This window comes from Falco peregrinus, chromosome 2, assembly GCF_023634155.1.
Source record: "Falco peregrinus isolate bFalPer1 chromosome 2, bFalPer1.pri, whole genome shotgun sequence".
NCBI classification, from domain to species: Eukaryota; Metazoa; Chordata; class Aves; order Falconiformes; family Falconidae; genus Falco; species Falco peregrinus.
Genome location: NC_073722.1, coordinates 59,770,059 through 59,794,910, shown reverse-complemented (window position 1 = coordinate 59,794,910; position 24,852 = coordinate 59,770,059). Strand labels below are relative to the sequence as shown.

The window sequence follows — 24,852 nt, the reverse complement described above, 5'->3', positions numbered from 1 at the left end:
GGGGCTGAAGTAGGGCTTCCCTAAAATGTGTTGGTAAGCAGTGCAGAGTTCCTCTGCAAGCTCACTTTCCTCCCTGTCACTCTCAGCTGGCCCTAGCCAAGCAGATGCTGTGCTCAGTAGAGTTCGAAATTCTGGTAATGATCTGTAACGTAGGTCCCCTGGGAGATGGAATTAAGGTTTCTGGGTACCCTGTCCCTTGTAAAACGTTTTAGAAGTAGTGGAAAAAACTGATTTTGGAAGCTCTGTTCTTCTCTCTTTTGTCCCTTGTTGTCCTGTTTGCCATCGATCCAGATGACGAGACCTTACATGTATTTCCATGTCCACCTGGATATGAAACTGTGGCAGCTAACAAACCAAGAGTCCCATAACTGATGCTGCTGAGCTGGAAGAAAGGCTGGTATTTGGATAGTGTGGGAATGGGCTTTCTCCTCTAGCATAGTTTAAATGATTTGGCCAGAACTTCAGGTTTAACGAATGTATTTTATTCTCAGAGAGATTCCAGTTATGTTGTGGTAATGGACGTTTTACCTGTACAAGCTTTCATCTGTTTAAGTTTGTATCTCTTATGTTAGGAACCTTATACTTGGCCTTCTGTGCAGCCTATTCAGTGCATCCTGGGCTGGATTCTCCCTCTGGCTATATTTTGATCTGCCTGAATTTCACATGCATACACAGTTTTGTTCATGGTGTGGCTTCTCAGTAGCCAGCAGGGCTGAGATAGGGAAGCTGGGATGGAAATGACCTTTCCATTCATCTTGTCACAGCGCATCGGCACACTCTAGTAGCAACCCTGGGTTTGGCCAACTGGAGTTAGCAAAAGGAGCTGTTTTTAGGTCCTCCCTCCGCTCTGTCACCCCTACCCCAGCCACATCCCGCCCTGGCCCATGATTTTGTGTGGATGGAGGTAACACAGAGAGCACCCTGGCTGCCGGGGACTACCTGGCCCCTTCTTCAAGAACAGCTCTCCAAACCCCTTTGCCCTTCCAAGACTTGCAGCAGGAGCCAGAGGCTGGGGCCCTGGCTTTCCCAAAATGTTGGAGATGGAAATGGGGCAAATACTGCTTTTAAACCCTTGCTGCTGTCCTGTACCAGCCCCAAGCATTTGCCTAGGCTAATCGGTGAACAGGTGCACTGGTGTTTTATCATTCTTTGTGTTTCTTGTGGCCAACTAGGAATAACTCAGGTGTTTCATTGCCTAGGTAGACTTCTTGGGGGATTCTCAAAGGTATTTTGAAAGCAAATATGCTCTGAAAATCCCAAAGGCACCTGACACCTGGGTGCTCTCAAAATATGACTTCCACATAACTTGCATATATATTTGCAGAAAAGATATGCAAAGCTTCTACAGAGAAGCTTAAAAAAAAAGTCTGATAAATGCATATTGGCAATTTTCTAGCTCTAGAAATATTTCCCAGGTCGTACACCTGGGGTGCTCAGCAGAGGAGGACCTGTGAACAAATATTTAAACACATTGAAGAGCCACTGTAGCAGTAAGGAATTTGACACTTTTTTTCCAGTTGCACTACAGGTATCTACCTGCATTTTTATGTAAATACTGGTTATTGGGCATAATTTTTTTTTCCAGTTTTACATCAAGTACAAGTCTTGTTCTATCCAGAGACTTCTGCAGGGTGTGACCTATAAGATAGCGCATTTTATTTTAAGTACTCTTAAAAGTTAATTGCAGGGTTTTTTTTGCTTTAGTATTTTCATTGCTTCTGAGATAGTAAAGTCCTGTTGTTTGTTCTTGCTTTAGCAGTACAAGTTTTAAATGTATTTTAGATTTTTTTTTTTTTCCTTCTTTATTAGCTTTCCCATCTGCTTCCTTAGGATACTGCAATTAAAATGCTACTTTAAGCAAAACTTTACAATTGCTTGCAATTAGAATTGAAGAATGCTTTTTCTTAATGAGTAGCTAAGTCAATATGTCTGTACGTGCTTGTTCTCATGTGGTCCCATAACCTAAAGGTGAAGCAAACACAAGTTACACAAATGCCTGCTTGTCCTGACTTCAGTGAGAGTGGATTTTTAGCTGTTTATTTATCTGGAATGTTGTGCTTTGGCTCACCTTAACCCCTTGGTTTGGGTACCTATCTTAGCAAAGTAGTCTGGCAAAGCACAAATATTTTAACCCTGTTGTAGCATTTTGGAAAATTAGAGAGGGATCGCTGTCATTTTGGAAACTCTTGAGAGGTGCCTGTCATTTAACCTGATTTTAATTGTGTACCTGTATCTCACTAGGAACATTTCATAACATGCCAAAATCTGTTATGTTTGGCTCTTCGCTGCCCTATATGCAGTAGCTTGTATTCTGAGCAGTTCTGCACAAGTCCTTTCGCAGATGGTTTCTGCAGCAGGTAGCTATAGTATCCTCTCCAAGTAGGTGGCAAAATTGTCTGCTGAGTCGTACATAATGAAGCTTTTCTTTCTGGTCCATCAAGAACAGTGAATATAATCAAAGTCAGATGAAGTCGTTAAGAGTTTCTGATTGCTCATTGTCTGTCTGATCAGTTCTAAGCATGGAGTTAATTCCCAGTAGCACTTTCTTGAATTTTTAGAAGAACAAAGTCAACCCAGTCTGTTTACTGAACGCTTGGAAAATACCCTAAATACCTTTTATATTTTCCTATTTTGAGCTAGTAAGACAACATATTCTTTATTTCTGCTTGTATTAGGTAACAAATGAATTTATGTACAATTTATTCACAGACTAATATAACACATGTTATATTCAGAATGTTTGCTTTTGGTGTCGTGTATGTGTATGTGAATAATTTCATTTTGCAGCATGTTGTTTTGGGCAGTCTGAGGGAAAGTTAGCTGTATTTCCTGTAATATACCAAGTAACTCATAAATGCAGTGAAGACCTCCAGTGAAACTTGCTTCTTCAGGGGTAGTAAATATGCTCTTGAGTGAGCTGCAATACAGTGTCGGTTGTTCTTGGGCTTGAGTCTATAAGTACTATCTACAGGATGTTAAAAGTGCGCAACAGTATTACAGGCTTTACTAGGAATTTCTGTCAAGACAAAATAGTTGTGCCAAAAGATTTGTTGAACATGCTGCTCATGTTGATTGCGATGCTGGTTTCTCTAGTGTTAACAAAACCTGTATGGAATAATCCATAACTCCTCCAGTTTTTATCTATGCCTGTTTCTCTAACTATTAAAATGATGAGCTGTTGATAAATCATGGGTGAATGCTAGTGACATTCCAGAATAAGGCATGTTTGATCACAAGAAGAAAAGGAAACTGGGATAAGCAAACCTGTGTCTCAGTTCAAAGTTGCTGAATATCTTCGTGCTTATTTTGTAACAAGAATTGTAGAAGTGGAGAGGAAGTTTTTGCTTTGCAAATCACTAATTGGAGGGTGTCTTGTTTCTGTCCTTTTCCAGAAATCGAGGCCAAGGAAGCTTGTGACTGGCTGCGGGCTGCTGGATTCCCGCAGTATGCACAGCTTTATGAAGGTAGGCACCTGAGCTTGCAAATCAATCATCCCCTGGCAATTTTTGGACAGTAAGATGTAATATTCACCAATAAATGAGGTTCAGGGGCACAACTGAAGCGCCAGCACATAAGATGACTTTCAGGAACTGGGCTACCCACCACATACATAGATGTACCAAACCCACTGAGACTCCGAAGCGCTCTTGGAGTTTTGAACTTGTTGCAGGTCTCTGTTTCAGTCTGAATTTTCCAGATGTCCTCATAGCACAAATGTTACGTTAGCATGATGGCACATTCCTTGTAGTTAACGCACAAATGAACTGTATTTTCATGAAAGTAGTCATCCACTGCTATGAGTCTTAGAGAAACACAGCAGCTGTGGCCAGCTCCACTGGCCAGCTCTGCTAATGGAGCAGAGGTAGGAAATTTTGCATATGCGTGGATGCGTCTGTACACCTCGTGATTCCGATGTCCTGTGTGTTTTTTCAGAACAGTTTGTTTTGTTGTTAGACACAGGTTCACTATGTAGGGAAAGAATATAACAAGCTGTTGTGCAGGTGTGCAGCAGCTCCTCAAAGAGACTGCTGCCTCCTGCACTCACGCATCCTTCTGTGGGATGGATTCTCTTTGTGTGTCCACTTTTACAAAAATTTTGGTCAGTTACAACTGTTTTCTTCATTTACTATCTAACCTACTACGAACTAGCTGTTTTGGCATACAGTTCTTACAGTTTGCTTTGAAGTGCGACATGTATATTATTGCTCAGAATTTCCCACCACCATTTAAAATTACTTGCACTGTAGTGAAATTATGTACTCTTATCTGCCTCTTCTTTTTTATTAAACAAACTCCAGCTGCTGCTTGTAAGAATGAGCATAGAAAGTCCATTATCTACAGTGAATAACTGTTGGAAATTACAGCAAATGCTGGGCTGACCTTCTTGAAAAATGATCTTGTTGAGCTTTGATTTGCAGCTGCATTGGCAATATGAGATGATAATAGCACTTTGAAAAGCAGCACTTGGCAAAACTTTTTTTGCCTGTTAAGAAATTAAATTTCCTTTTATTATTTCTTTTCATTTTTTTCTTTTTTGGGTGTTTTTTTTTTAATGTGTGTGCGAATGGAGATGCCAAGATTCATGCAGAGCTGGGACGGTACTTCCAGTCTTTGTTAAAACTGGGTACAAGACTCAGCTGAGTATGTGGTCTTGTGGGTTTCATGTTATTCTGAGCTGTAAATCCCCTAAAAAATTACTTACATTCAGAAAATGTGTCCTACTTATGGTTACCATTGCCCTGCCTAGGGACTCTAAATATAAAGTTTGTAACGTAGGACCATGTCCTGCCTGACATCAGAAGGACCGCAGAGGTGAGAGCAAGAGGCAAGAGCAAGGCCAGCCATACCCATTGAAAAGACAGCTGCCTTTATATGAAAACAATATACCACTGTCCTTTGCAAGTCCCCCTGGCAGTAGGAACAACAACAAAAACAGCAGCAGCATAAATTAAGCATTAAAAAAAAATATGGACTTGTGCAGATTATCAACTTCTTCCAAGTCACCTCTCTCACTTAAGTTCTCCCATATGTTTTCTTGTGGGCATCCTAAGGTACTAACTTTCTCAGTTGAAAAACTTGTATCAGCATTGGTGTAAAATACCAGTTGAATGTGCTCATCCTCTTTACTTGCACCTTGAACTTAAAATAATGAAGGGGAAACCTATGAATGAAATTAGTGTAGTGCAAGAGTTCTGAGAAGTCACCTATGTGGAGTGGTCCCACATAGTACACTTTTAAAATGCAGATTGATCAGTGAGCTCCTTTGCTAAAGTCAGTTGCTTTGCTAGAAGTCAGTTCCTTTGCTAAAATTGTAGTTTTCTGTAGAAAAGACAGTATTTCTTACACTTTGCAGAATATGTCGTAATTTCCCGAGGCAACATCAGGACAAACAGTTCATTTGAGAGGTTATCTATTGGTATCGAATATTAACTACCTTTCCACAAATTAACACCAGTCCTTTTCATCATTTCAGCTCATTCTTTCTCAGTCTCTGGAAATTAAAAGATTTACAGACAATCCCTTGGACCGGGAGAGTTGTATGTAACTGCAGCAGTATATGCGTAGTTTGTCCTTGTATTGCTGTGTGCCCTGAACACCCAGTGGCTTTGGTGGGAGTTCTGGCTGTGCAAGGAATGCCAGATCAGGACCTGTATGACAGTCAGGAATCTGTGGAGGACAGTAAATAATATATATATGTGATTGCTGCTTCAGAGCTGTAGTAAATTTTCAGCTGTCTGCCAACATTGTTTCCTCCCCCTCACTCTCCCAGTTGTTTACCTAAACAATCTCCTAAGGAAAGGAGGCAGTAAGGGCTCCACACAGCTTGGCTTGCTTTCATTTCAGTCAATATCTCATGAATGTTGGGTCAACCTTTTAAATAGCTTGATTAACAGCCAAGGAGCTTCAGTTTTTCATTCTTTCCCAGAGATTTGGGGCTTTCTGACCTTTTTTCTTCAATGTGAGATATTAGTGCTTTGATGGAGATTGTATATTTATTTTAAATAAAGCTAGCCAGAGTCAGTTTACACTTCTGATGTTGAATAGGGAGCTCACATTTGCCTCTTTCCCTCTCATGTTGTTTTATCTGTGCTTTACACTTTTTTCCTCCATTTTGTATATGAACTTTCATTATCAAAGCTGCATGTCAAAAATTTGTACATGAAAAGGAAGCACCTCTGGCATTTGAGGTGATAGCGTGTGTTTACCCGAGAAATGCCAGTCACTAGCATCTTGGTGAGCTCAACTGGAGGCAGCTGGTTGTTCTGAAATAACTCACCACTGGGAATAAGAGTCATTTTTATTCCATCTGTCTCTTTTCATGCAGATCTCCTTTTTCCAATTGACATCGCTCTAGTCAAGCGAGAGCACGACTTTCTGGACAGAGATGCTATTGAAGCGTTATGCAGGTAGGTGAAAAAAAATCACATTGCATTTTGAAACAAAACCCTTCCTGTGTAATGGAAAGCATAACCTGGGGAAATCGTAACCTCAATTGAATTAGTATATAACATAAATCATACCTTTGTAACCGTTTGCTTGAGGTTTTGGGGTTTTTTTTATCCACTATTAGTATATGGTTTAATATAGAATATTATATGGTTTAACAATAGAATAATATATTGGGCTAAGTAATTTTGGGGGATCTTATTTAAAACAAATTTGGGAGGAAAGTGGCAGGAGTCTTTGTGACAGGTATTTCATAGGCATGTTTTTTATCATTATTCTTAATTAGCTTTCGTTACTTCTTTCCAAATCAGTTACACATGTGAAAGCAGAACTGTGCTGACTACAGCCATCTGCACATATAACTGTAGCATCAATTTCCACACAGGAGTTGGGGTTTGGGAGCAGTATTAGCTGCTGCATTCTGTTACTGTCCTTTCTTACATTGGTGAGCAGCTTTGTCTACAAACAAAAGAAGCTATGTATGCAAACAATCATGCTTACCTCAGTGCATCACCCTGTGTGCGCTGTGATCACCAAGGTGAATGTGGGTATGGCTGAAAGGGGTAATGTGAGTGACGCTAAGAGTTTATCACCACTGCAAAAATCAGCCTGCCCTCAGCCACGTGCTCCCATTACTTATCTTGGTTGTTTATGGGCTCCTTCCACAAACCGGTTCAACTCACTCACCCCGCAAAGAGTCTGGATACTCCTGTGCTGGTTTAGTAAATTACATCAGCCCATGGAAAGGCATAATGAAGTTCAGAGGCGGTACAGAGGATGGAGCAGGACCCCACAGCCAGCTGCACGGGCAGGAGAAGGGATGGGTAGAGAAAAAGAGGGAGCAAGTCATACTGGTGTGTGGCAGCGTGTTTTTACAGAACTACAGCCTCAGCATTACCAATTTCATCATAAAAGCAATTGTAGTGGCCCCATCTGACACTTACCCATCCATCAGTTGCCTACTCTAGCGTGAGTCCACAATCTTAAATGGCAAAAAAAAAAAAAAAAGTCTTTTCATGTCTCCTATTACCTAGAAATAAGTGCAGTTTTCTGCCTCTGTCCATCAGTATGGCTTCTTTCCAAATTGTCTGCAAAATGAATGCTTTTGGATATTGCATGCACAATGTCTGCTACTCTAAACGTCAGTAATTGTAATGAATTACAAAACCTTTTTAAGAAAGGCTTTAAGTTTATAGTGCTCTCATACCATCACTGCCATACTTGGAAGGGAAAGAGAGGGACTGGAATTTAAAGTTCTTCAGAAATATTTACAAGATTCTCAAACTAAGAAAACAGATTTGTTGTCCAGTCATGAGGAGGGGAAAAATCTCATTAATGTTAAGTTCACACTCAGGATGTGCCCTTCTCAAGTGTAGGGCACCTATTCCATCGATACTAAAATGTGATGCATCGGTCTGCTTATTTTTGTGCTCTGGAACTTGTGAAGTCATTGAACAGAAAGTACAGCAATGTGAATAAATGCTGGTTCCCAGAAGCGTGGTCTTCCCTTGCCAGGAAAACAAAATACAGTCAAGCCAGCATATTTTGGACCTAGTGCTTGCCTGCAAGAATACTGGTGTTATTTATTTATATGGGGGGAAAAATGTATCAGATTGTTTCTCACTGGTGAAAGTAAGAATATGCCCTCCATATCTCTTCGAGATGTGCTGCTAGTGTGATCAATAAAAACAGTTGCACTTTTTCTGAATACAGAGGACAGCAAAAAGATCTCTATCCTAAGAATGGAAGCTTATATTGTAAGACTTCTAATAAAGGGGAGCAAACCAAAATTATATGAGTATATAGATATTTTGTGAAACTAGGAAGTCTGCTAATTGTAAAATAACTTCTTCACTTTTATCTTCAAATTGTTTTCTGTTTAATATGTGTAAGAATCCACCAGTCTTACTGTAGCTTGAGAGAAAGATGTTAAAGACTGAACTGTGTCATGCTGAAGCCTGTGACTTGTATATCAGGGTTATCTTTTACAAGATAACTTTAAAACTGAAGCTAAAGTTTCTCCAGAAGCATTCAGATCCCACCTCAAAATAAAACTGAAGTAATTCAGTTAATCTTCTCAGATGTCTGAATTTGACCCTTTAATGTTTGTGTTAGACAAAAGCAGTATATTATCACAACATTTCTACCTTTAGATTTTTTTCCTATATCTCATTGTTTAATTCTGTGAAACTTATTAAAAAACTTCGGAGAAGGCATATGGTTTGGAATGCTACATTTCTGCCTGAAGCCTGGGTTTATTTTGACTCATGCCATGGTCAGTGTGTAAACAGTAAAGGGGTTTACTCAGTGAAAGACTTAGAGCTGTTTCACAACCATAAGTCTATCACTGTTTCTTAACGAAAAATCAGAATAGTTTTTGAGTTATTTGCATTTTCAGCACAGAGCTAAATGAACACTATATGCAGAGCACGGTAACAAAATAGTAAGTCTCCTGGGCTGGGAACCTGCTTTTCTGCATAACAACTGTTTTATGCCAGCAGTTCTAATTACCTTGTTCTAATTACTGCATGTGAAGAAACTGTTGTAAAAAGGACTGTAGAAATCACAGTGACAGGGATTTTTGCAAGTTTGAAGCATTTTAAATGATAGTTTACATCTGAAGAGTATTGTAAATTATCGTTTAATAATCTTACTAATGTAAGCAGGAAAAGTAATGGAACTGTAAAACCAGCTTATTAGTCAATGTTTTGCCAGATTCCTTTCTAAACGGAAGAGGTATCAATAGTCACTCCATTAAGGTTTTCCTGGAAAAATAAGTGAAAAGTGGGTTGAGACTTGAATTACAGAGATAGCATATGGCATTTGGTAACACTAAAGATAGAGGGTTAAGAAATGTCATTTAGTGATCTTATCATGAAATGCAAGGCTAAAAATGTATGAGTGATGGCTAATTTTCTAGAATGCTTCATGTAGTGACTGCAAAGCGCTGCTGGCCTTGGTTTTATAAGACTTTATGTAGTTTAACGACTGGTTATTTATCTCCAGAGGATAGCAGCATCATGCGCTGGTGAAACTAAGTACTGAAACATGCTTGTCCTAAAGGTTGTTGCTAAGTACCAAATAAATAGCAAGCCATGATGGAAATCTCATTTAGTCTCCTTACGGATAACTAGAAAACTGCCACACTATATACGCAAGAGGTTTATTAAATCTTTTACCATCAGGACTTCTCATCCAATAAATTGATTGCAATGGATTCACATGAGCAGCATTCACTGCTCGTATCATTTGGTTTGTAGAGAGCTGGACTCCTTTGCAGGTCAGAACGTGCAGATAAACCTCAAGAGCCAGCACAGAGGCTGTCGACTTCAATGAGACAAGAAAGCCCTTGTATCGTCAATTAATTACACGTGTAATGGAGTTGGAATTTGCTCTATGAGAAGGGATTTAAGAATTTAAATCCGTCAAGAAAACACCTCAAAATTTAAAGCTAGATCATACAGTTACTCAGATTGAAAATTGTCATTTAAAATGCATAAATCTAATATTCTGCATTGCTACCACTTTTCTTGGGTGCATGGAGTGAGAATTTTCTCCTGTTAATGTCAGCAGAATGAATTATGTGAGGTTATAGCCAATGGAAAACTGACTGGTATCTAAATTAACACGGACTTCACATTATATGCACATATTTTAATTTATAAATTAGGTGAAATTAGCTGTTCACACTGCAATTTTTGATAGTGAGTATCTTGTTCAGGCTGCCTTTCTTAAAAGAAGTTCAGGCTAAACTGGTTTGTCCATTTCTGAGGAGAAGAATGGGAAAAATGCACCGTTTGCTCATTTCGGAGGGAAGCTCTAATGCCTCGTGTTTTGAGTGCAACAGGTTCGGGCTTCCAGTGTAATTGCCACTCAGGGTTGATACGGGCTAGTCTCAACTCAGGGGCTGGGACTGGGAGGCAGGTCCTGTTGCACTGGTCACCCTCAGGCAGAAGAGTTTTGCAGAGCTGTGGTGAAGGAGGATGAGAGCTTGGGCAGGAGTACGTGAGGGGCAAGTGACATCTTGGAGCTACAACACTCCGCCGGAGTAAGATACCATCTGGATGTGAAGATGCATAACGAGAGGGCTGACGCAAAGGCATTTATCGAAATGGTAACTGAGATAGGCAGACGGTGAAGGCATCTGTAACTGCTATCTGCAGCAATCCTGCCCTGTCCCTCCATCTCCCATCTTGTCCTCACGAAGGTGTCGCTGAGACAGGTTTGGGCAGAGTAAGATGGAGCTAAAGAATGAGGCAGACCTGCTGACTGCCAGTAGGGAAATGATGAATTGAATTTATAGCTGTGAATGAAACTACCAAAGGGGAAAGTCCAGAGCCAGAAGAGAAAATTGCGGTTCACGAACAAGCATATCGATTTGATGAGAAGATCTGTAGAAAATGAATGTGTACTTCTATGCTGATAAAGTATTGCAAAGCCTATGTGAAGATTAATGATAGTTGTATAGGTAACTCTCATCCTGGCAAAGCCTAAACTTTGTAAACTTAGCTTTTCAGTCTCAGTAATGGGTTTGGAAGGCATTTTGCATATTGTACTGTTTTCAGTGTCCTATAGCTCCAAGAACTGAGCACTGCTGAACTCGAGCAGAAGTTAAAGCAGGATGTGTGATGTATATAATGAAAGTTGCAGACCTGAGGCAATTACTGCAGAGCATTTAGGTTTTAAAAGGGAAACTGGTTTTGTGATGAAATCATGTCAAATGTGTAACAGAGCCTTTACTTGCCTCACTGCTATTGCATTTAACTTTGCTCATTGGGGGTTACCTTATCTTGCCTTCATACTCATTTTTGTGAGGTGTGTGGCAGGGGATTTTTTTTCTTCTTAAACACTCTGTGGAAACAGAGGTCTTTGCTCTACCCTTTTCCACCTATTTCAGGGTTTTAATTTGAGTAGGAGAAAAGTCTGGAGATGTAATCTTGGTGAAATCGGAGATCATCTTTATTAGTGGTCAGACAGGCTGGAGCTAGATAAAGTGTGATACAGGGATTTGGTGATAACTTCTCTCTGCCTAAGTCAAAGGTTGCAACACTGTGAAATTTGTAAATTATTACACAATATAGAACTGAAACCAGTTTCATATTCCGTGATCTTGAGGTCCAGGGGTTTGAGAGGAGAATGTTTTTATAGCAGAGAGAGGGAGGCGGCTTTCAGCTGCTGTGTGGCCTCTTAAAAACCAAAATACCAGTTTTGTTGTGTAGCACTTAGATGGGACATCCAACCTTCACCCACACTGTAAATGCAGTTCCTCTGAACTTCAGTGGACTTCTGCATGTACCCATCAGCTGCAGCCAGCAGAACTGTGACTTCTGCCTTTTAAAGTCAGGGCAAAAATGAAAATAAAGAGATCTGGATAACTTTCCTAACCTGCAACTGCCCTACTATTTGACCCATGGCAATTCTTCCTGTTTCTCTTCTTTTCTGCTGTGTTGTGGCTGGGTCTAATTATAGATCAAACTGCCTTTTTTTTTTTTTTTTTTTTTACTTTATGACTGCAGCAAAAGCACCAGTAGGAGCTTTTCGATTTTCTTTGATGGCCTCAGGTTCAAGCCCTGTGTAAATAGCATCTGCAACTAATCCTGTGCATAAAAGGCAAGGGGAAAGAGAAGAAACTAGTAATTCTTCCTGTGCACACATTTTCTAGATTCAAGTTACAAGTTTCATGAATCTGAAAAAACTCATCTGAAGAAACAGGACAAATCAGCTTTTTTTTTTACTTTTTTAGGTTTTGGGGTGGTTTTTTTTTTACTTTTTTAGTTTTTCAGAGCTGCTGATACAGGCTCTACAGGCTCTTTACACTTTGCTCAGAAAAGTTATGTGACAATTATGCAACTTTCTTCAGAATCAATTAGGCTTTTTAAAGCTCAGTTCTGCTCCTGTGGAATCTGGGCTGCAGTCCGGCTGAAGGAAAGGGGCGGCTCGACTCCTCTGCCTGCCCCTTCACACACTACACTTCACGCAGCTCGGGGAACTGACCCGTAGTAAATTCAACCCAACAAAGTATTGAAAGTTTGGTTTTCAGCTTAGCTAGTCTCTTCATCCAGCCCATGGTACAGCCTTATGAGTGGAAGTATTAACACAAGGGACTAAATTGTCACTTCCATGAAGCTGCTTCAGCTTTTCTGCCTTCTGTGTGGTGCTCAGTCTGTTCCTGCCCTTTGCCTTGCCGTAGCACCAGCATTTCTCTAACCATGCTTTACCATAGCTGAACCATGTCCTTGGAGCAGCTGCTGGGGAGGTGAGGGCTGGGAGAGGGGCAGGAGACCACAGAAGCCTGTACTTAGCTGTGCCTGAACTGCCGTGGAGCTGTGTGTTCAACAGTGCCAAGTCTTGCTCTGCTTTAAGCTGTTGTGCTCAGCCCTGCACACTGAGCTTCTAGGGGAGAGGGAAGGGAGATTTTATTGTTCAGGGATACCTACCAGATCATTAGGTCATCGGGGAATAGAGGGATGCTTGTATGCATTCATACTGTACTTCAAGGTATGCATCCAGACTGCTATCACATTTCATAAGGAGACTAGTTAGCTATTGTTGCTGCAGCAATTTTTTTTTAATTATTATTATTATTATTTTAGTCCTTCAAAACAGTATTTTTATGTATAAAAGAAATTTTCTGTAGGAAGGAGAAATCAGGTCTGTGTTTTGGTTTTTTGTGATTTGGTTTTGGTTTTTTTTTTTTAAACTGGTGATTTGTCTTGTCCCAGGACTGTATTGAAAATAATAATTGTTCACAAACAAAATAGACACTTAATAAGCGGAAAATAAGCTTTCCTCTTGGAGGTTTTAGCTTACAAAGTACAATTTTAAAGCAGCATGCTTTTTTCACACAGCATGTGTACGCAGGGACAAATAAGAAGCCTTTTCCGTTATTTTCAGTCTGTTGAGATCGAATGTTTCAGGGTTCAGATGCCTACTATTTAAAAAAATGTAATTATTACAATTCATTGAATATAATGCACTTCTCAACTTAGGCTAAGTTTCTGTTTACTTCTCTTTACTTTGATTCAGATAATTGTGACAAATAGTCATCCATCCCTCCCTTGGTCTGAAGTTAGAATACAGCCAAATGTAATGAGTTAATGGTTAAGTATAATTAGGGCTCTAATTGAAACTCTGCTTGTGGCTCTTTGTATGCAAAGCAGTTTGGAGACAGCCTTCACAAAAGCTTTTGAGCAGGAGTAGCCTGTGTCAAAACACTGGAGTGTTCTCTTAATATGGTTTCCTTTGCTTTTGCAGGCGCTTAAATAATTTAAACAAATGTGCAGTGATGAAGCTAGAAATTAGTCCCCACAGGAAAAGGGTAAGTTCCTTTAATACCTTCTGTTATAGCATTGTATATTAATAAAATTGGGAAAAAACCCCAACCATCTAGCAGATTGTTTAGCTGCAGTCTAGGATAACACCCGAGTAGAACCTGGCAAGGACACACAGTCAAAACTCTGCTTACATTTCATTTTGTGTTCTCACCGAGTGAAAACTGGGCATGGCTGTGCATAAAGGGTATTCGTCTAGCGAACTCTTCCCTGGGATGCTGCTCCCAGTCTAAAAGGAACTGAGCTTCTCTGCCTGCCAGCAAGGTTGTCAGTGTTACAGTGTATTTATTACCTGCACTCGGGCAGGAATGTAGAGTAGGCTTGATGGAGGAGATGCTGACCAGTCACCATGAACTGAATGTTAGAGCATCATCTTTGGCGTCATCTTCACAGTTTTGGTTCTTTGCCATCATGTTAGAATTGTATTATTTTATCATGATGTAGATAGGATCAGTTAGGCTGTACTTGGCCTGCAAAGAAACGAGCTAACCCTTTGTAGGATTGGGCACACTGTTTCTTTGGGTTTTAATTACATAACTCAAAATTAAAGCAATATATTTACAGAGTACATCAGCTGCCTTTTTAGTAAGTGTGCTTGTTTCCAGGGAGCTCAGCAGGGATTAGAAGTGTTTCCTGAATCTTCAGGATCCCTGTGGAGCATGGTGAGAAATGAGAGCACTTAGTGTAATTTCAGTAAGGTGGAACAGACAGAAAGCTGAGTTGCTGGGGTTTGCTAGTAAAGTTCTGCTCAAAAGCTGTCTTAAAACTATGTGTGTGTCCTAGGAGGGATCAGTAGTTGATACTGTCCCCTGGGATATGACAACTGCAGATAAAGATGACTGAGCTAAGGCAATACAATGCTGCCCTACCCTTAACAAGAATGCATACAAATGCTCTGAGGTTGTTTACCAGGAATTAATCCCCTCTTTCCCTATCTGTTTGTGGTATGTTGGAAACAGCATCCAAGCTCCAGAAGATAACACTCTGAGGCAGCATATGTAGGAACTCATTAAAAGTAGGGGTAGACAGCTGGATTGCCATTTATGACCACCAGAAGATTTCTCCTCCTTGTTCCTGAACCTTGTTAACACTGGAATGATCAGTATTGCTGTTAGAGGTCAGACCAGACATGACTTCAGGTCCAAACCCCAGATCTCCAGAGTCTGGACGTTACCTTTTGTTTCAGTCCTTCCTGATTTTCATTCACCACCCATGTTCTGGCAGATGGGCTTGGATCCTGTTGACTCCATTAAAATCAATACTTAGCCTTTAAAGCTTTTTAACACTAGGGAAAAATTGTGCTGACAGAAACATATGTTTCCTTATGCTTGCATTGACCTCTTTGCAAATTAAGATCACTTTACTGCTACTTTTTTTCCAGTCAAACCACAGTCACCACTGAACCATCATTATTATCCATTGGCAGTTTCAGGTGACTCTCTTCCTCCTGAAAACTTTAAATAAGCAAGCCAGTCCTCTTAGGTTTTGTCTGAGTCATGGACAGAAGTAGTTTGTAGTAGCTGGAAAACAAAGAAAATTATGCTTTCTCTGTGTCTTGTGTGTATTTTGTTATAAAAAACAAATATGGTGTTTCACTTATTTTTCTGATGAAATGTGCTATAAAAAACCAAAAACATAGCAACCTAGGAGAGGATGAGGAGCTAAAGTATGCATAAATAAAATACTTGAGATATAAATAATTTACTTATTTTTCAGAGAATGAATGTTTGTGTTGCCGGCACACAAATAGTTACAGTTTGGGGCATGCACATGTTTGTTTTTAAATTACAGCAATCTAAACAAATGAAGTGAAACTCAGGGAGCTGGGTGGCAATTAGTGTTTCCTACTCTGAACACCAAAGGTTATTTTGTGGTTTCATGGTGTCTTATTAAAATATCTTCATTGGTTTTATTCTTCCAACATGAAATTTTCCAGATATTTGGAAGACCAAGTATGTCAGTCCCCGGATCATTCCCTTTCAGTATTTAGATGAAAAGATAGTAGGCGTAAGTGATGTATGTGTAATTGTGCCCTCAGGCATTACTCATACATCAAACATTAGTGGAGACGTTATTTACAATTTACAATTTACTTACGTGCTATACTGTCAGTGAGCTCTTGCTGCTCGCTATCTATGAGTGTTAAAGTTTGCCTGAAGCGAGACTGAAGTAGAAACTTCACAGGACATTCTTAAAATGTTAGCTGCTAGGCTGTGGGAGGAAGAGTGGACCAGGTAAAAGCCTCGAGGCATCACACTCTTGCAGTGCAAGAGCTTCTTTTGCTGTCTCATTAATCACAGTGAGGAGACCGTTTGGACTTCCCGAATGGGTAAGGAATTAAGCCACTACAATTCAGAACATATGAGAAACATCTTGTAATTGCAAAGAGGAGTATAAACACACAGCCACTATCAACAGAGTGTAACTTTGGAGAGAGTCCAGAGGACCCCAACCCCTGACTGACTCTAGTTTAAAATTTTATGCATGCCAGGAATTTCCATTGATCTGAGGGCTGTCCACTGTGACCAATTAATTAAAAGTCTATGGATACTAGAGTTTGTAGAAAACAACAACTTAAAGGAGATTGTATTGTTTGTTTCTTTTTACAAAGTGTGTATCTTTTGTATTTAAAAATTGTTAAAATATATTGCCTGTCCCATGTTATCTTTTACTGTGATTGGCTTTATGGCCTAATCTTCCTCTCCCTCAAGTAAAAGACTGTTTTCACTTTAAATTCAGTCAGAACAAGGTCATGCTTAAAGCAGTTTAGTGGGCATTGTATTTAAATGCAACTGCCTTTGCTGTTTGGGCAGTTTGCAAGCAGCTCTTTCAGGATTCTTCTTCTTTGCAGAGTGAAGATTCGGATGAAGATGAACCTTGTGCAATAAGTGGCAAATGGACTTTTCAGAGGGACAGCAAGAGGTGGTCAAGGCTCGAAGAGTTTGATGTGTTTCCTCCAAAACCGGACTTGAATACCCCCTCCCCAGAAGCTCCTCACCTTACCAATGCGGCAAGCCGTGAGAGTGTGCTAACAGATCTCAGTGAACGCCAGGAGGTGGCTTCTATTCTGAGCATCAGCAGCACCAGCAGCCACCAACCAACCCTGCAGAGTGAGGCATCTACCACCAGGACAAACTCGGTCGTGAGCGTTTGTTCGTCAAGCAATTTCGCAGCAAATGATGACTCGTTCAGCAGCCTGCCCTCGCCCAGGGAGCTGAGTAGCTTCAGCTTCAACACAAAAGCCAATGAGAAGAACGCCAAGTCCAAAACAAAGAGCCTGCTCAAGAGAATGGAGAGCCTGAAAATCAAGAGCTCTCACCATGGCAAGAGCAAAGCTCCTTCAAAGCTTGGCCTTATTATTAGTGGGCCCATCTTGCAGGAGGGCATGGATGAAGATAAACTGAAACAACTTAACTGCGTGGAGATTTCAGCCCTCAACGGCAATCACATCAGCCTCCCCATGGTACGAAAGAGGAGTGTCTCCAATTCCACCCAGACCAGCAGCAGCAGTAGTCAGTCTGAGACGAGCAGTGCCGTCAGCACACCCAGTCCCGTCACGCGAACACGCAGCCTCAGTGCGTACAACAAAAGGGTGGGCATGTACCTGGAAGGCTTCGACCCCTTCAACCAGTCAACTTTCAACGATGTGATGGAGCAGAACTTCAAGAACCGGGGAAGCTTTGCAGAAGACACTGTGTTTTTTATCCCTGAAGATCACAAGCCTGGCACTTTTCCCAAAGCACTCTCCAACGGCAACTTCTCCCCAACAGAAAGCAGCGCCTCTGTGAACTGGAGGACAGGGAGTTTCCATGGGCATGGCCATCTCACCCTCCGAAGGGAAAACAGCGGTGACAGCTCCAAAGAGCTGGGCATGGGGAAAAGGCGCAACTCCTCCAGCTCAGTGAGCAGCCGCCTGAGTATTTATGACAACGTGCCAGGCTCAATCCTGTATTCCAGTACGAGCGACCTCGCTGACCTTGAAAATGAAGACATATTCCCAGAACTAGACGATATCCTGTACCATGTCAAAGGGATGCAGAGAATAGTAAACCAGTGGTCAGAGAAGTTCTCGGACGAAGGGGACTCTGATTCAGCACTCGACTCCATCTCCCCCTGTCCTTCCTCTCCAAAGCAGATCCACCTTGATGTAGATAATGATCGAACGACACCAAGTGACCTTGACAGTACAGGGAATTCACTGAATGAAACAGAAGAGCCCACAGGGATGCAGGACAGGAGGGACTCTGGGGTGGGCGCATCACTGACACGGTCCAGCAGGTGAGATCACGAGTGCTGGGACTTGGGGTGGCCCTGGTGGGGTCCCCCTCCAGCCCAAGTGGCTTGACAGTAGCTGCACCACACTCGGTTAAGGTGCAGTAGAAGTTGTGGCCATTCAAGCACACACGTGCTGTTCCCATCACTTTCCAAAACAGTTCTAGGCAAGGGAAATATTTGTGCAAGACTTTTAGAGAAATGATTCCCACACTTCGTAGCTGCATGTTTGCATGCTCAGCCTGAGCTGTCGTTGAAAAGCAGTCCGCTCAGCAAGTCAGCGTTAGGAGCAATGTTAAGGCAATTTTGGGGGATGATAATTCTTCAAACTGAAATGGTATGGGGGAGGGAGAGCGGCATCAAGTAGGATTATTCACTTTTTAAGTTGGTGAGGAGAACCAGTGTAACTTATGGTCTGGTTTCTGTCAGTGGGTAGTAAAAGCCTTGACTTTTACACTGTTCCAAAAAATTGCACTTTTCGGTAGCAGGCTATTTCATAATGGCATGCTAGGGCATTAAATCTGCAGGGAAAATGAGGTTTGTTTACTTTCTCTTGATTGCTGTAGCACAGTGGGGGACGGAGGGAGTTCCAGTGTCCTCCCAGTGTCTGCTGGGAGTTTTACCATGGGATGGATGGCTGTATTTTGTATTGTGAGTAGAGCAAGAGGTTGAATTCTTTCTAGCTTTTGTTTCCAGTTTTCCTTTAAAACTGGAGCAGATCATTTAGGGCCTGGTTTCTGCTGTCACTTAGTCACCTACAGCTGCTTGTATAAACTTAATGGGACTTTTAGAAGTGCTTAGTTCCCATTTCCCATCTTAAGAGTTTGGGCTGTTTATCCTCAATAGAGTTTTTTGATTCCCACTGCCTTAGTATTGAAGGGGCTTCTGAAAAAGGGTGTTGGAGCCCTCAGAGGATATCTGATAGGGCAAGACTGTGTAGTTAATGCTGAGCTGTGGGTCAGCTCAGTGTGCACTTCCCCATCTGAAGCACCCGCATATGCTGCATTGTGCCAGGTGAGGCAGAGACAGTGCTGGGTGATGCCTGTGAAATCTCGGAAGACAGCAGCTGCCGAGAGCAGGGAGCTCAGCAGTACATTTGTGGTAATTCCTGCACGTGTCTTGCAGAGACATTTCAGTGACCAGTTCTTGCTCTGTCCCCCATCTTCTCTGCAGGCACAGGCTGAGGTGGCATAGCTTTCAGAGCTCCCACCGTCCCAGCCTCAGCTCAGCATCACTGCAGATCAACTGCCAGTCCGTGGCACAGATGAACCTGCTGCAGAAGTACTCTCTCCTGAAGCTGACGGCTCTCCTGGAGAAGTACACACCTTCCAACAAGCACGGTTTCAGCTGGTAAGGACACAGTGCCATGTGTAGACAGGCCAGCTGTACAAGCATGACAGTTGTGCTTGTCCTAAGCAACTTTTGGAAAGATGCAATGAATCAGTCCATCCCTCTTTTTCCATATTTGCACTTCTTCCTTCCTCTAGCCTGTGCTGACAGTGATTTGTGGTGTCCTAAGACAGCGCTAAAATCACTAACCCTTTACATAAGTGTAATCTTATTGGGCTTGATAAGTATGTTTACAGCGGGTATGTGAGGGAGAAAAGCAATGAAGTACAGGCCAGCTTTCTGAGCAGGAAGATGTCCACTATCCATTGCAAAAGGAGGACTAGTTGGTTATTGAGGCAGTTACTGAGAAGTGGCACAAACCTCAGTAGATCTTAACAGGCTTGCTTTTCTTCAGTTATTCTGGAGTATTGGCATATAGTTTCTCTATATAATTATGTACTTAAATAATGTAAATTTCCTTTAGTTCTGGTGTCTCTTTAGCCAAAATCTATCTCCCCTCTTTAATGCACTGTAAATCCAGTTAACTTGCAAAAAGATGGAGGGCGGGGGAAGAAAGCTTGGGAGAGCCATGGAGTTTTATGTAGGCAGCAATTTCTGCTGTGGCCAGGTGTTTGTAATCCAATTGAATGCTTTTTGTCAGAAGAATGAAATAGAAAGCTCTTTTATTATTGTGTCTGCAGTGCAGCCCGTGTAACCTTCAGGATGCAAAAGACGCAGTAAAATTTTTCTTCTCCCTACCACAGGCCAGCCTCCTCCCTTCCCCAGGAGTCATAGAGAGTATTTAGCTTCAGCATCAAAGTACCTCCTGTTCAAAAGCTGTTATTATGTCAGCCTTTCTAAATACAGAAGTTGTTTGTTCTGAAAGACAGAAATAAGTATTGACCAGTTATCCCTGCATGCTTCAGATTCTCGGTGGAGATCGCAATGTGTTTTTTCACATTCCATTGGCATGTTTTCTGACAAAGCAAGTATTATTCATACATATATCAATAATGCACTAAACTATACAGCAATACAAATTGGTTCTGTTATACTATGTAACAGATTAGTCAGCTGTAAATTTAATGCACTGTTTGTATAGCTGTACTGTACATTAAAATATTAAATAGGTCTCCCTGTTTTCTAGTGCTACTGTGTCTTATTAGTGGTTGCAGTAGACATTAGCTTTTCTCCCTGTTTAGGAAAATGATCTCAATATTTTCACATTTTAATGGCTTCTTTTTTCCCTTTATGAAATCAATACTCTTGGGGACCTGGGGGTAAATCATTCTTTTGTATTTAGTAACTTTTCCCTCAGAGTCATAAGCAGATGGAAAGGCCTCTCATTGAAACTGGAGTGGGAGGTGGGGGTAACAACAGTCACTGGCTGACAAGGAGGGGGGTCCCTCAAAGGGGTTGTTTATAGAACTGAAGTTTTTAGCTGACAAACTCAAATGTATTACATCAGTTTCCTGCTGTTATGCACACTGGTGGGTGGTGGACCCAGTTTGAGGACTTTGCAGAACAAGTAGTAAACATACAAAAGCTCATTGTTCAAATGCCCATCTTTCCCGAAACCTAAAGAAGTAGTGTTATAAGGGGTCACTGACCGCAGGATTTATTTTGACTCTTTTGCAATTCAATCTGGCCCCTGCAGTTTTACCCTGTAGCTTTTGTCCTGCTAATATTGATGGAGTAGCACCACATTAATACTTACAGGCGGCATGCTGCCCCAAATGTCAAGCCTTTCTCTTACAGAAACTGTTTTCTGTCCTCTCCCCCTTCCCAGCCCTGAGTGGATTTGCTAATTTATACTGTCTCTACTTTTCATACTGCTGAAGTGCTTCACTTATTTTCACTGACTTTCTGAATTACTGAAAATACAGAGATAAATGGTCAGCAGAGGTTTAATTTAATTTTGTCATTCCCTTTGCTTAAATAGGGCAGTACCAAAATTTATGAAAAGGATAAAGGTGCCAGATTATAAAGACCGAAATGTATTTGGAGTACCGCTGCAAGTCAATGTCCAGCGCACAGGGCAGCCTCTTCCACAGAGCATTCAGCAAGCCATGCGATACCTCCGCAACCACTGCCTGGATCAGGTGTGTTTTGCTGTACGCTCATCCCATGTGCCGTACACTCATCCCACCCAAAGCCCAGCCTCCCATTAACTGTAATTGTTACTGTGTCAGACTGAAAAAAATGGACTCAAAACAGGACAAAATAGATAAATAATGCAGGGAAAGCTTTCCATGAAGTTAAACCCATACGTAAGAAGCTAAAGAGCATACTTACATTTCAGATTTGCTGGACTCACTGTAAATGTATTTGCCTTTCCATATATATTTAGGTTGGACTGTTTAGGAAATCTGGAGTCAAATCAAGAATTCAGGCTTTGCGTCAAATGAATGAGAATTCAACAGACAGTGTCAACTACGAAGGCCAGTCTGCCTATGATGTAGCAGACATGTTAAAGCAATTCTTCCGTGATCTCCCTGAGCCTCTCATGACCAACAAACTCTCTGAGACCTTCTTACAAATATACCAATGTAAGTAGTAAGATTTCTACAGCAGATGGCAAATGGTCATTCGTCTAGCAAGGGTGGAACTTTCTAATACTTCTCCTCTGGGCTCTACACATGTTGCATAAGTTGGTCTTTGCCTTTCTCCAGCACCCACTTTAGTTCAGGCTGCCTCATAAGGAATGGATTTTTTATCTTCTAGTTGTATAGCAATTTATAGTACAAGTTCTTCTCATTTCACCTTTTTCTGTAGTTTGGGAGCAAATACAAATCCTCCATCTCTTGCTGTAAAGTTTCCTTTCTTCTTTGAGCATAGTTGGTATTACAGTGTGAAAATAAGCCACATGTAATGTGGCTAGGTAGAGGAGCTATGCAAACACTACACAAACAGAGTTTGGGACTTTTGAGGGGATTGTCAAGGCTGCCAAAAAAAGTTTTATTTTCTTGTACATCATATTCTTCTATCCTTCACCACAACTTTTGAAAAAAACCTTTAAGTTGAAAGCTTTTCTGTCACTGACTTAGAGCTACTGTACTGATAGGTACCCTAAACAGTAAGTGCTTACAATAAGTCGCATCAAAAACTGAGTTTATCAATGCACATGAAGAGAAATAATTAATCCTTCTGAGATGGCAGATTCAATTCCAACAAGGGAGACATTCTCTTTTGTGAGCTAGATAAATTGAGTTCTGTATATATGGTAATTTTGTGCTGGATCTTTCCAAACAGCACATCTTTCAGAAGTTTTCTTCAACGTTGTTTCATTGAAAATGCTCTTACTTTATAAAATGGCCAAAGATGAATTAATGTTTGGTGACCAGAACTCCAATGCTTTTTGAAATATTCATGGGGGTCCAAACTGATTTATGTACTATCAGCACCTTACTGATCCTGTGGTTTCTCTCCTTAACACCATGCCAGCTCTCTCCCCACTTGTATTCTTCCCATGGTAGAACAGCTACAACAGTACTTACTGCAGAAATATGTTTTGAGTCTTTGCTGTATTTTGTGCCTTCCTTATGATGGTAGTTTCCAGAAAGGTTACAGGAACTTCCCTCAGAGCTCTGTAGGTGGAGGTGACAGTTTAAAATAAAAACATACATAACGTTATTTCAGTGCATGCATTTTTTTGTGTGTTTGGATTCCCGAGAAGGTTTATGGAGAAAATTATTCAGACTTTCCATTTCCGTGCATATTAAACAGCAACTCTTTGTGGGTTTAGTGCCGGAAAAAGTTTGACAGAGCATTGCAGAAGTATCTGTTCCTTTCCTTTCGCAGGCGGTAGGTCTGAGGAATCCCCAGAGGTGGTCGGGAAGTATTATCTCTGTGTAAAGCAAAGAGCCTTAAAGTAGCTGTAAATTTTGCTTCCCTGCAAAGGACAAAATTTCCCTTTGCTTTGGTGTTACGCACCAGGATGTGCACTGGAATTGTCCACCCATGGCTTAAACGTGCTTTGAGCTGATTGAGGGAAGAGTGTGGAAAACAGTGGATTTTTGCTTAAAACTACTTTCTAGACTGGCCTGCTAGCCTTATGAAGTTGCTGAAGCCCGAAGCAAATACCAATTAAATATCTGGTTAGCACCACATGTGTTATGAGATGTCAGTGAGGGTGGTGTGGTGCTAATGACGATATAAATGCTCCAGGACTCAGACTCTGGTGTTGTCTTCAGAGATGGCTTATTGGAAATCCCTTTATAAGAAGCAGATCTGGTCTGGCTTATTTCATTTTTTGTTCCCTTCAAGTTTGGAGGAAAAGGCCTTATATAAAGACACACATCAAATTTTTTTAATGGCTGTTTGTTGTTAGTAACCAAGGAGCTGTTTAATGGTATGGGGCTTCACAGCGTTGACTTTCTTTTTCCACTGCATGACTTTGAATGATCTGCTCAATAAAGCAACCCTCTGTGTTTGGTAAAGCACTTTCTGAGTATTTTATGACATCATTGTTGAAAAGGTTTGCTAGCCAATTTATTTAATTAATTCACCTATTCTAAAATGCATTCGTGTTTTGAATTTCTTTGAAAGCCAAAGAATTTCTAAATTGGCTGGACTGTGTTTGCTTGTTCACTGCCTGACTCCAGGCTTCTGTCATTTTAGTGCATCTGCGGGAGCATGTAGCTGTTGAAATTAAATCTAAAATTAACTCTGGCCTAGGCGCAACTTCTTCTTGCTTGCATGTCTTGTGAGGCAGGAAATAGCTGAGGGTAGTTAAACTAGTGGGTTAAAAAAAAATCCCTTCATGTTTCCTATGAGTGGTATGCATCCTGAAGGAAATCACTTCAAACTCAAGTCAAATATTTGAAGCTGGAGTTTGCTTTGGGATGTATTCATGCTGTGTGTGTGGAAAATCAATGGGCTGATGAGAGAATTACTAATATTATGCAGATGTGCCGAAGGATCAGCGTCTCCAGGCTATCAAGGCTGCCATTATGCTTTTACCCGATGAGAACAGGGAGGTCCTCCAGATTCTTCTCTATTTCCTGAGTGATGTCACAGCTGCAGTGAAGGAAAACCAGATGACACCAACAAACCTGGCTGTCTGCTTAGCACCTTCCCTCTTCCACTTAAACACTCTCAAAAGAGAGAATTCTTCTCCAAGGTACGTCTCTGGGGAGCAGGGCTCGTTGCTGCTGGTCCTGAACCACAGCTATTGGCGATGTGCAACAGGCACGGTCTAGCATTGACCCTACCAACTGTGACACCTCAGAGGGCACAGGGTGTAGGACAGTTACGGGATCCTACCTTTTGTTAGAGATTTCTTAAAATATAAGCAAGTTCTTAAGAAGGGAAAAAAGGAGGAGGGATTCCAAAGAAAAAGTTTAGAGAAAGCAGTGAGAGAAGTTGGTAACACCATGCCAAGATTTGGTCCCAGGCAGCACTGCTGTAAATCACCAGCATATTTGGGAATCCTACTGTTTTCTTACCAGGCATCTCTCTTGCTCTGCGTTAA

The 24,852-nt window shown here is 41.2% G+C and overlaps 1 protein-coding gene across 4 annotated transcripts in view; it reads left to right on the top strand.

Annotated features, from left to right (window-relative positions):
* The window catches only part of DLC1 (DLC1 Rho GTPase activating protein), a 230,734-nt gene that overhangs the window by 200,854 nt on the left and 5,028 nt on the right, over positions 1-24,852 (top strand). For 3 of the 4 annotated variants that reach the window (XM_005232092.4, XM_013294985.3, XM_055795270.1), the window contains 8 exons: positions 3,393-3,464; positions 6,326-6,407; positions 13,702-13,765; positions 16,630-18,056; positions 19,224-19,400; positions 21,322-21,481; positions 21,730-21,928; positions 24,288-24,501. In XM_005232092.4, coding sequence (XP_005232149.1) covers positions 3,393-3,464; positions 6,326-6,407; positions 13,702-13,765; positions 16,630-18,056; positions 19,224-19,400; positions 21,322-21,481; positions 21,730-21,928; positions 24,288-24,501 — 2,395 coding nt within the window. Of the gene's footprint in view, positions 1-3,392; positions 3,465-6,325; positions 6,408-13,701; positions 13,766-16,629; positions 18,057-19,223; positions 19,401-21,321; positions 21,482-21,729; positions 21,929-24,287; positions 24,502-24,852 lie in introns of those variants that run through there. The other variant, XM_055795271.1, reaches the window with a different exon arrangement.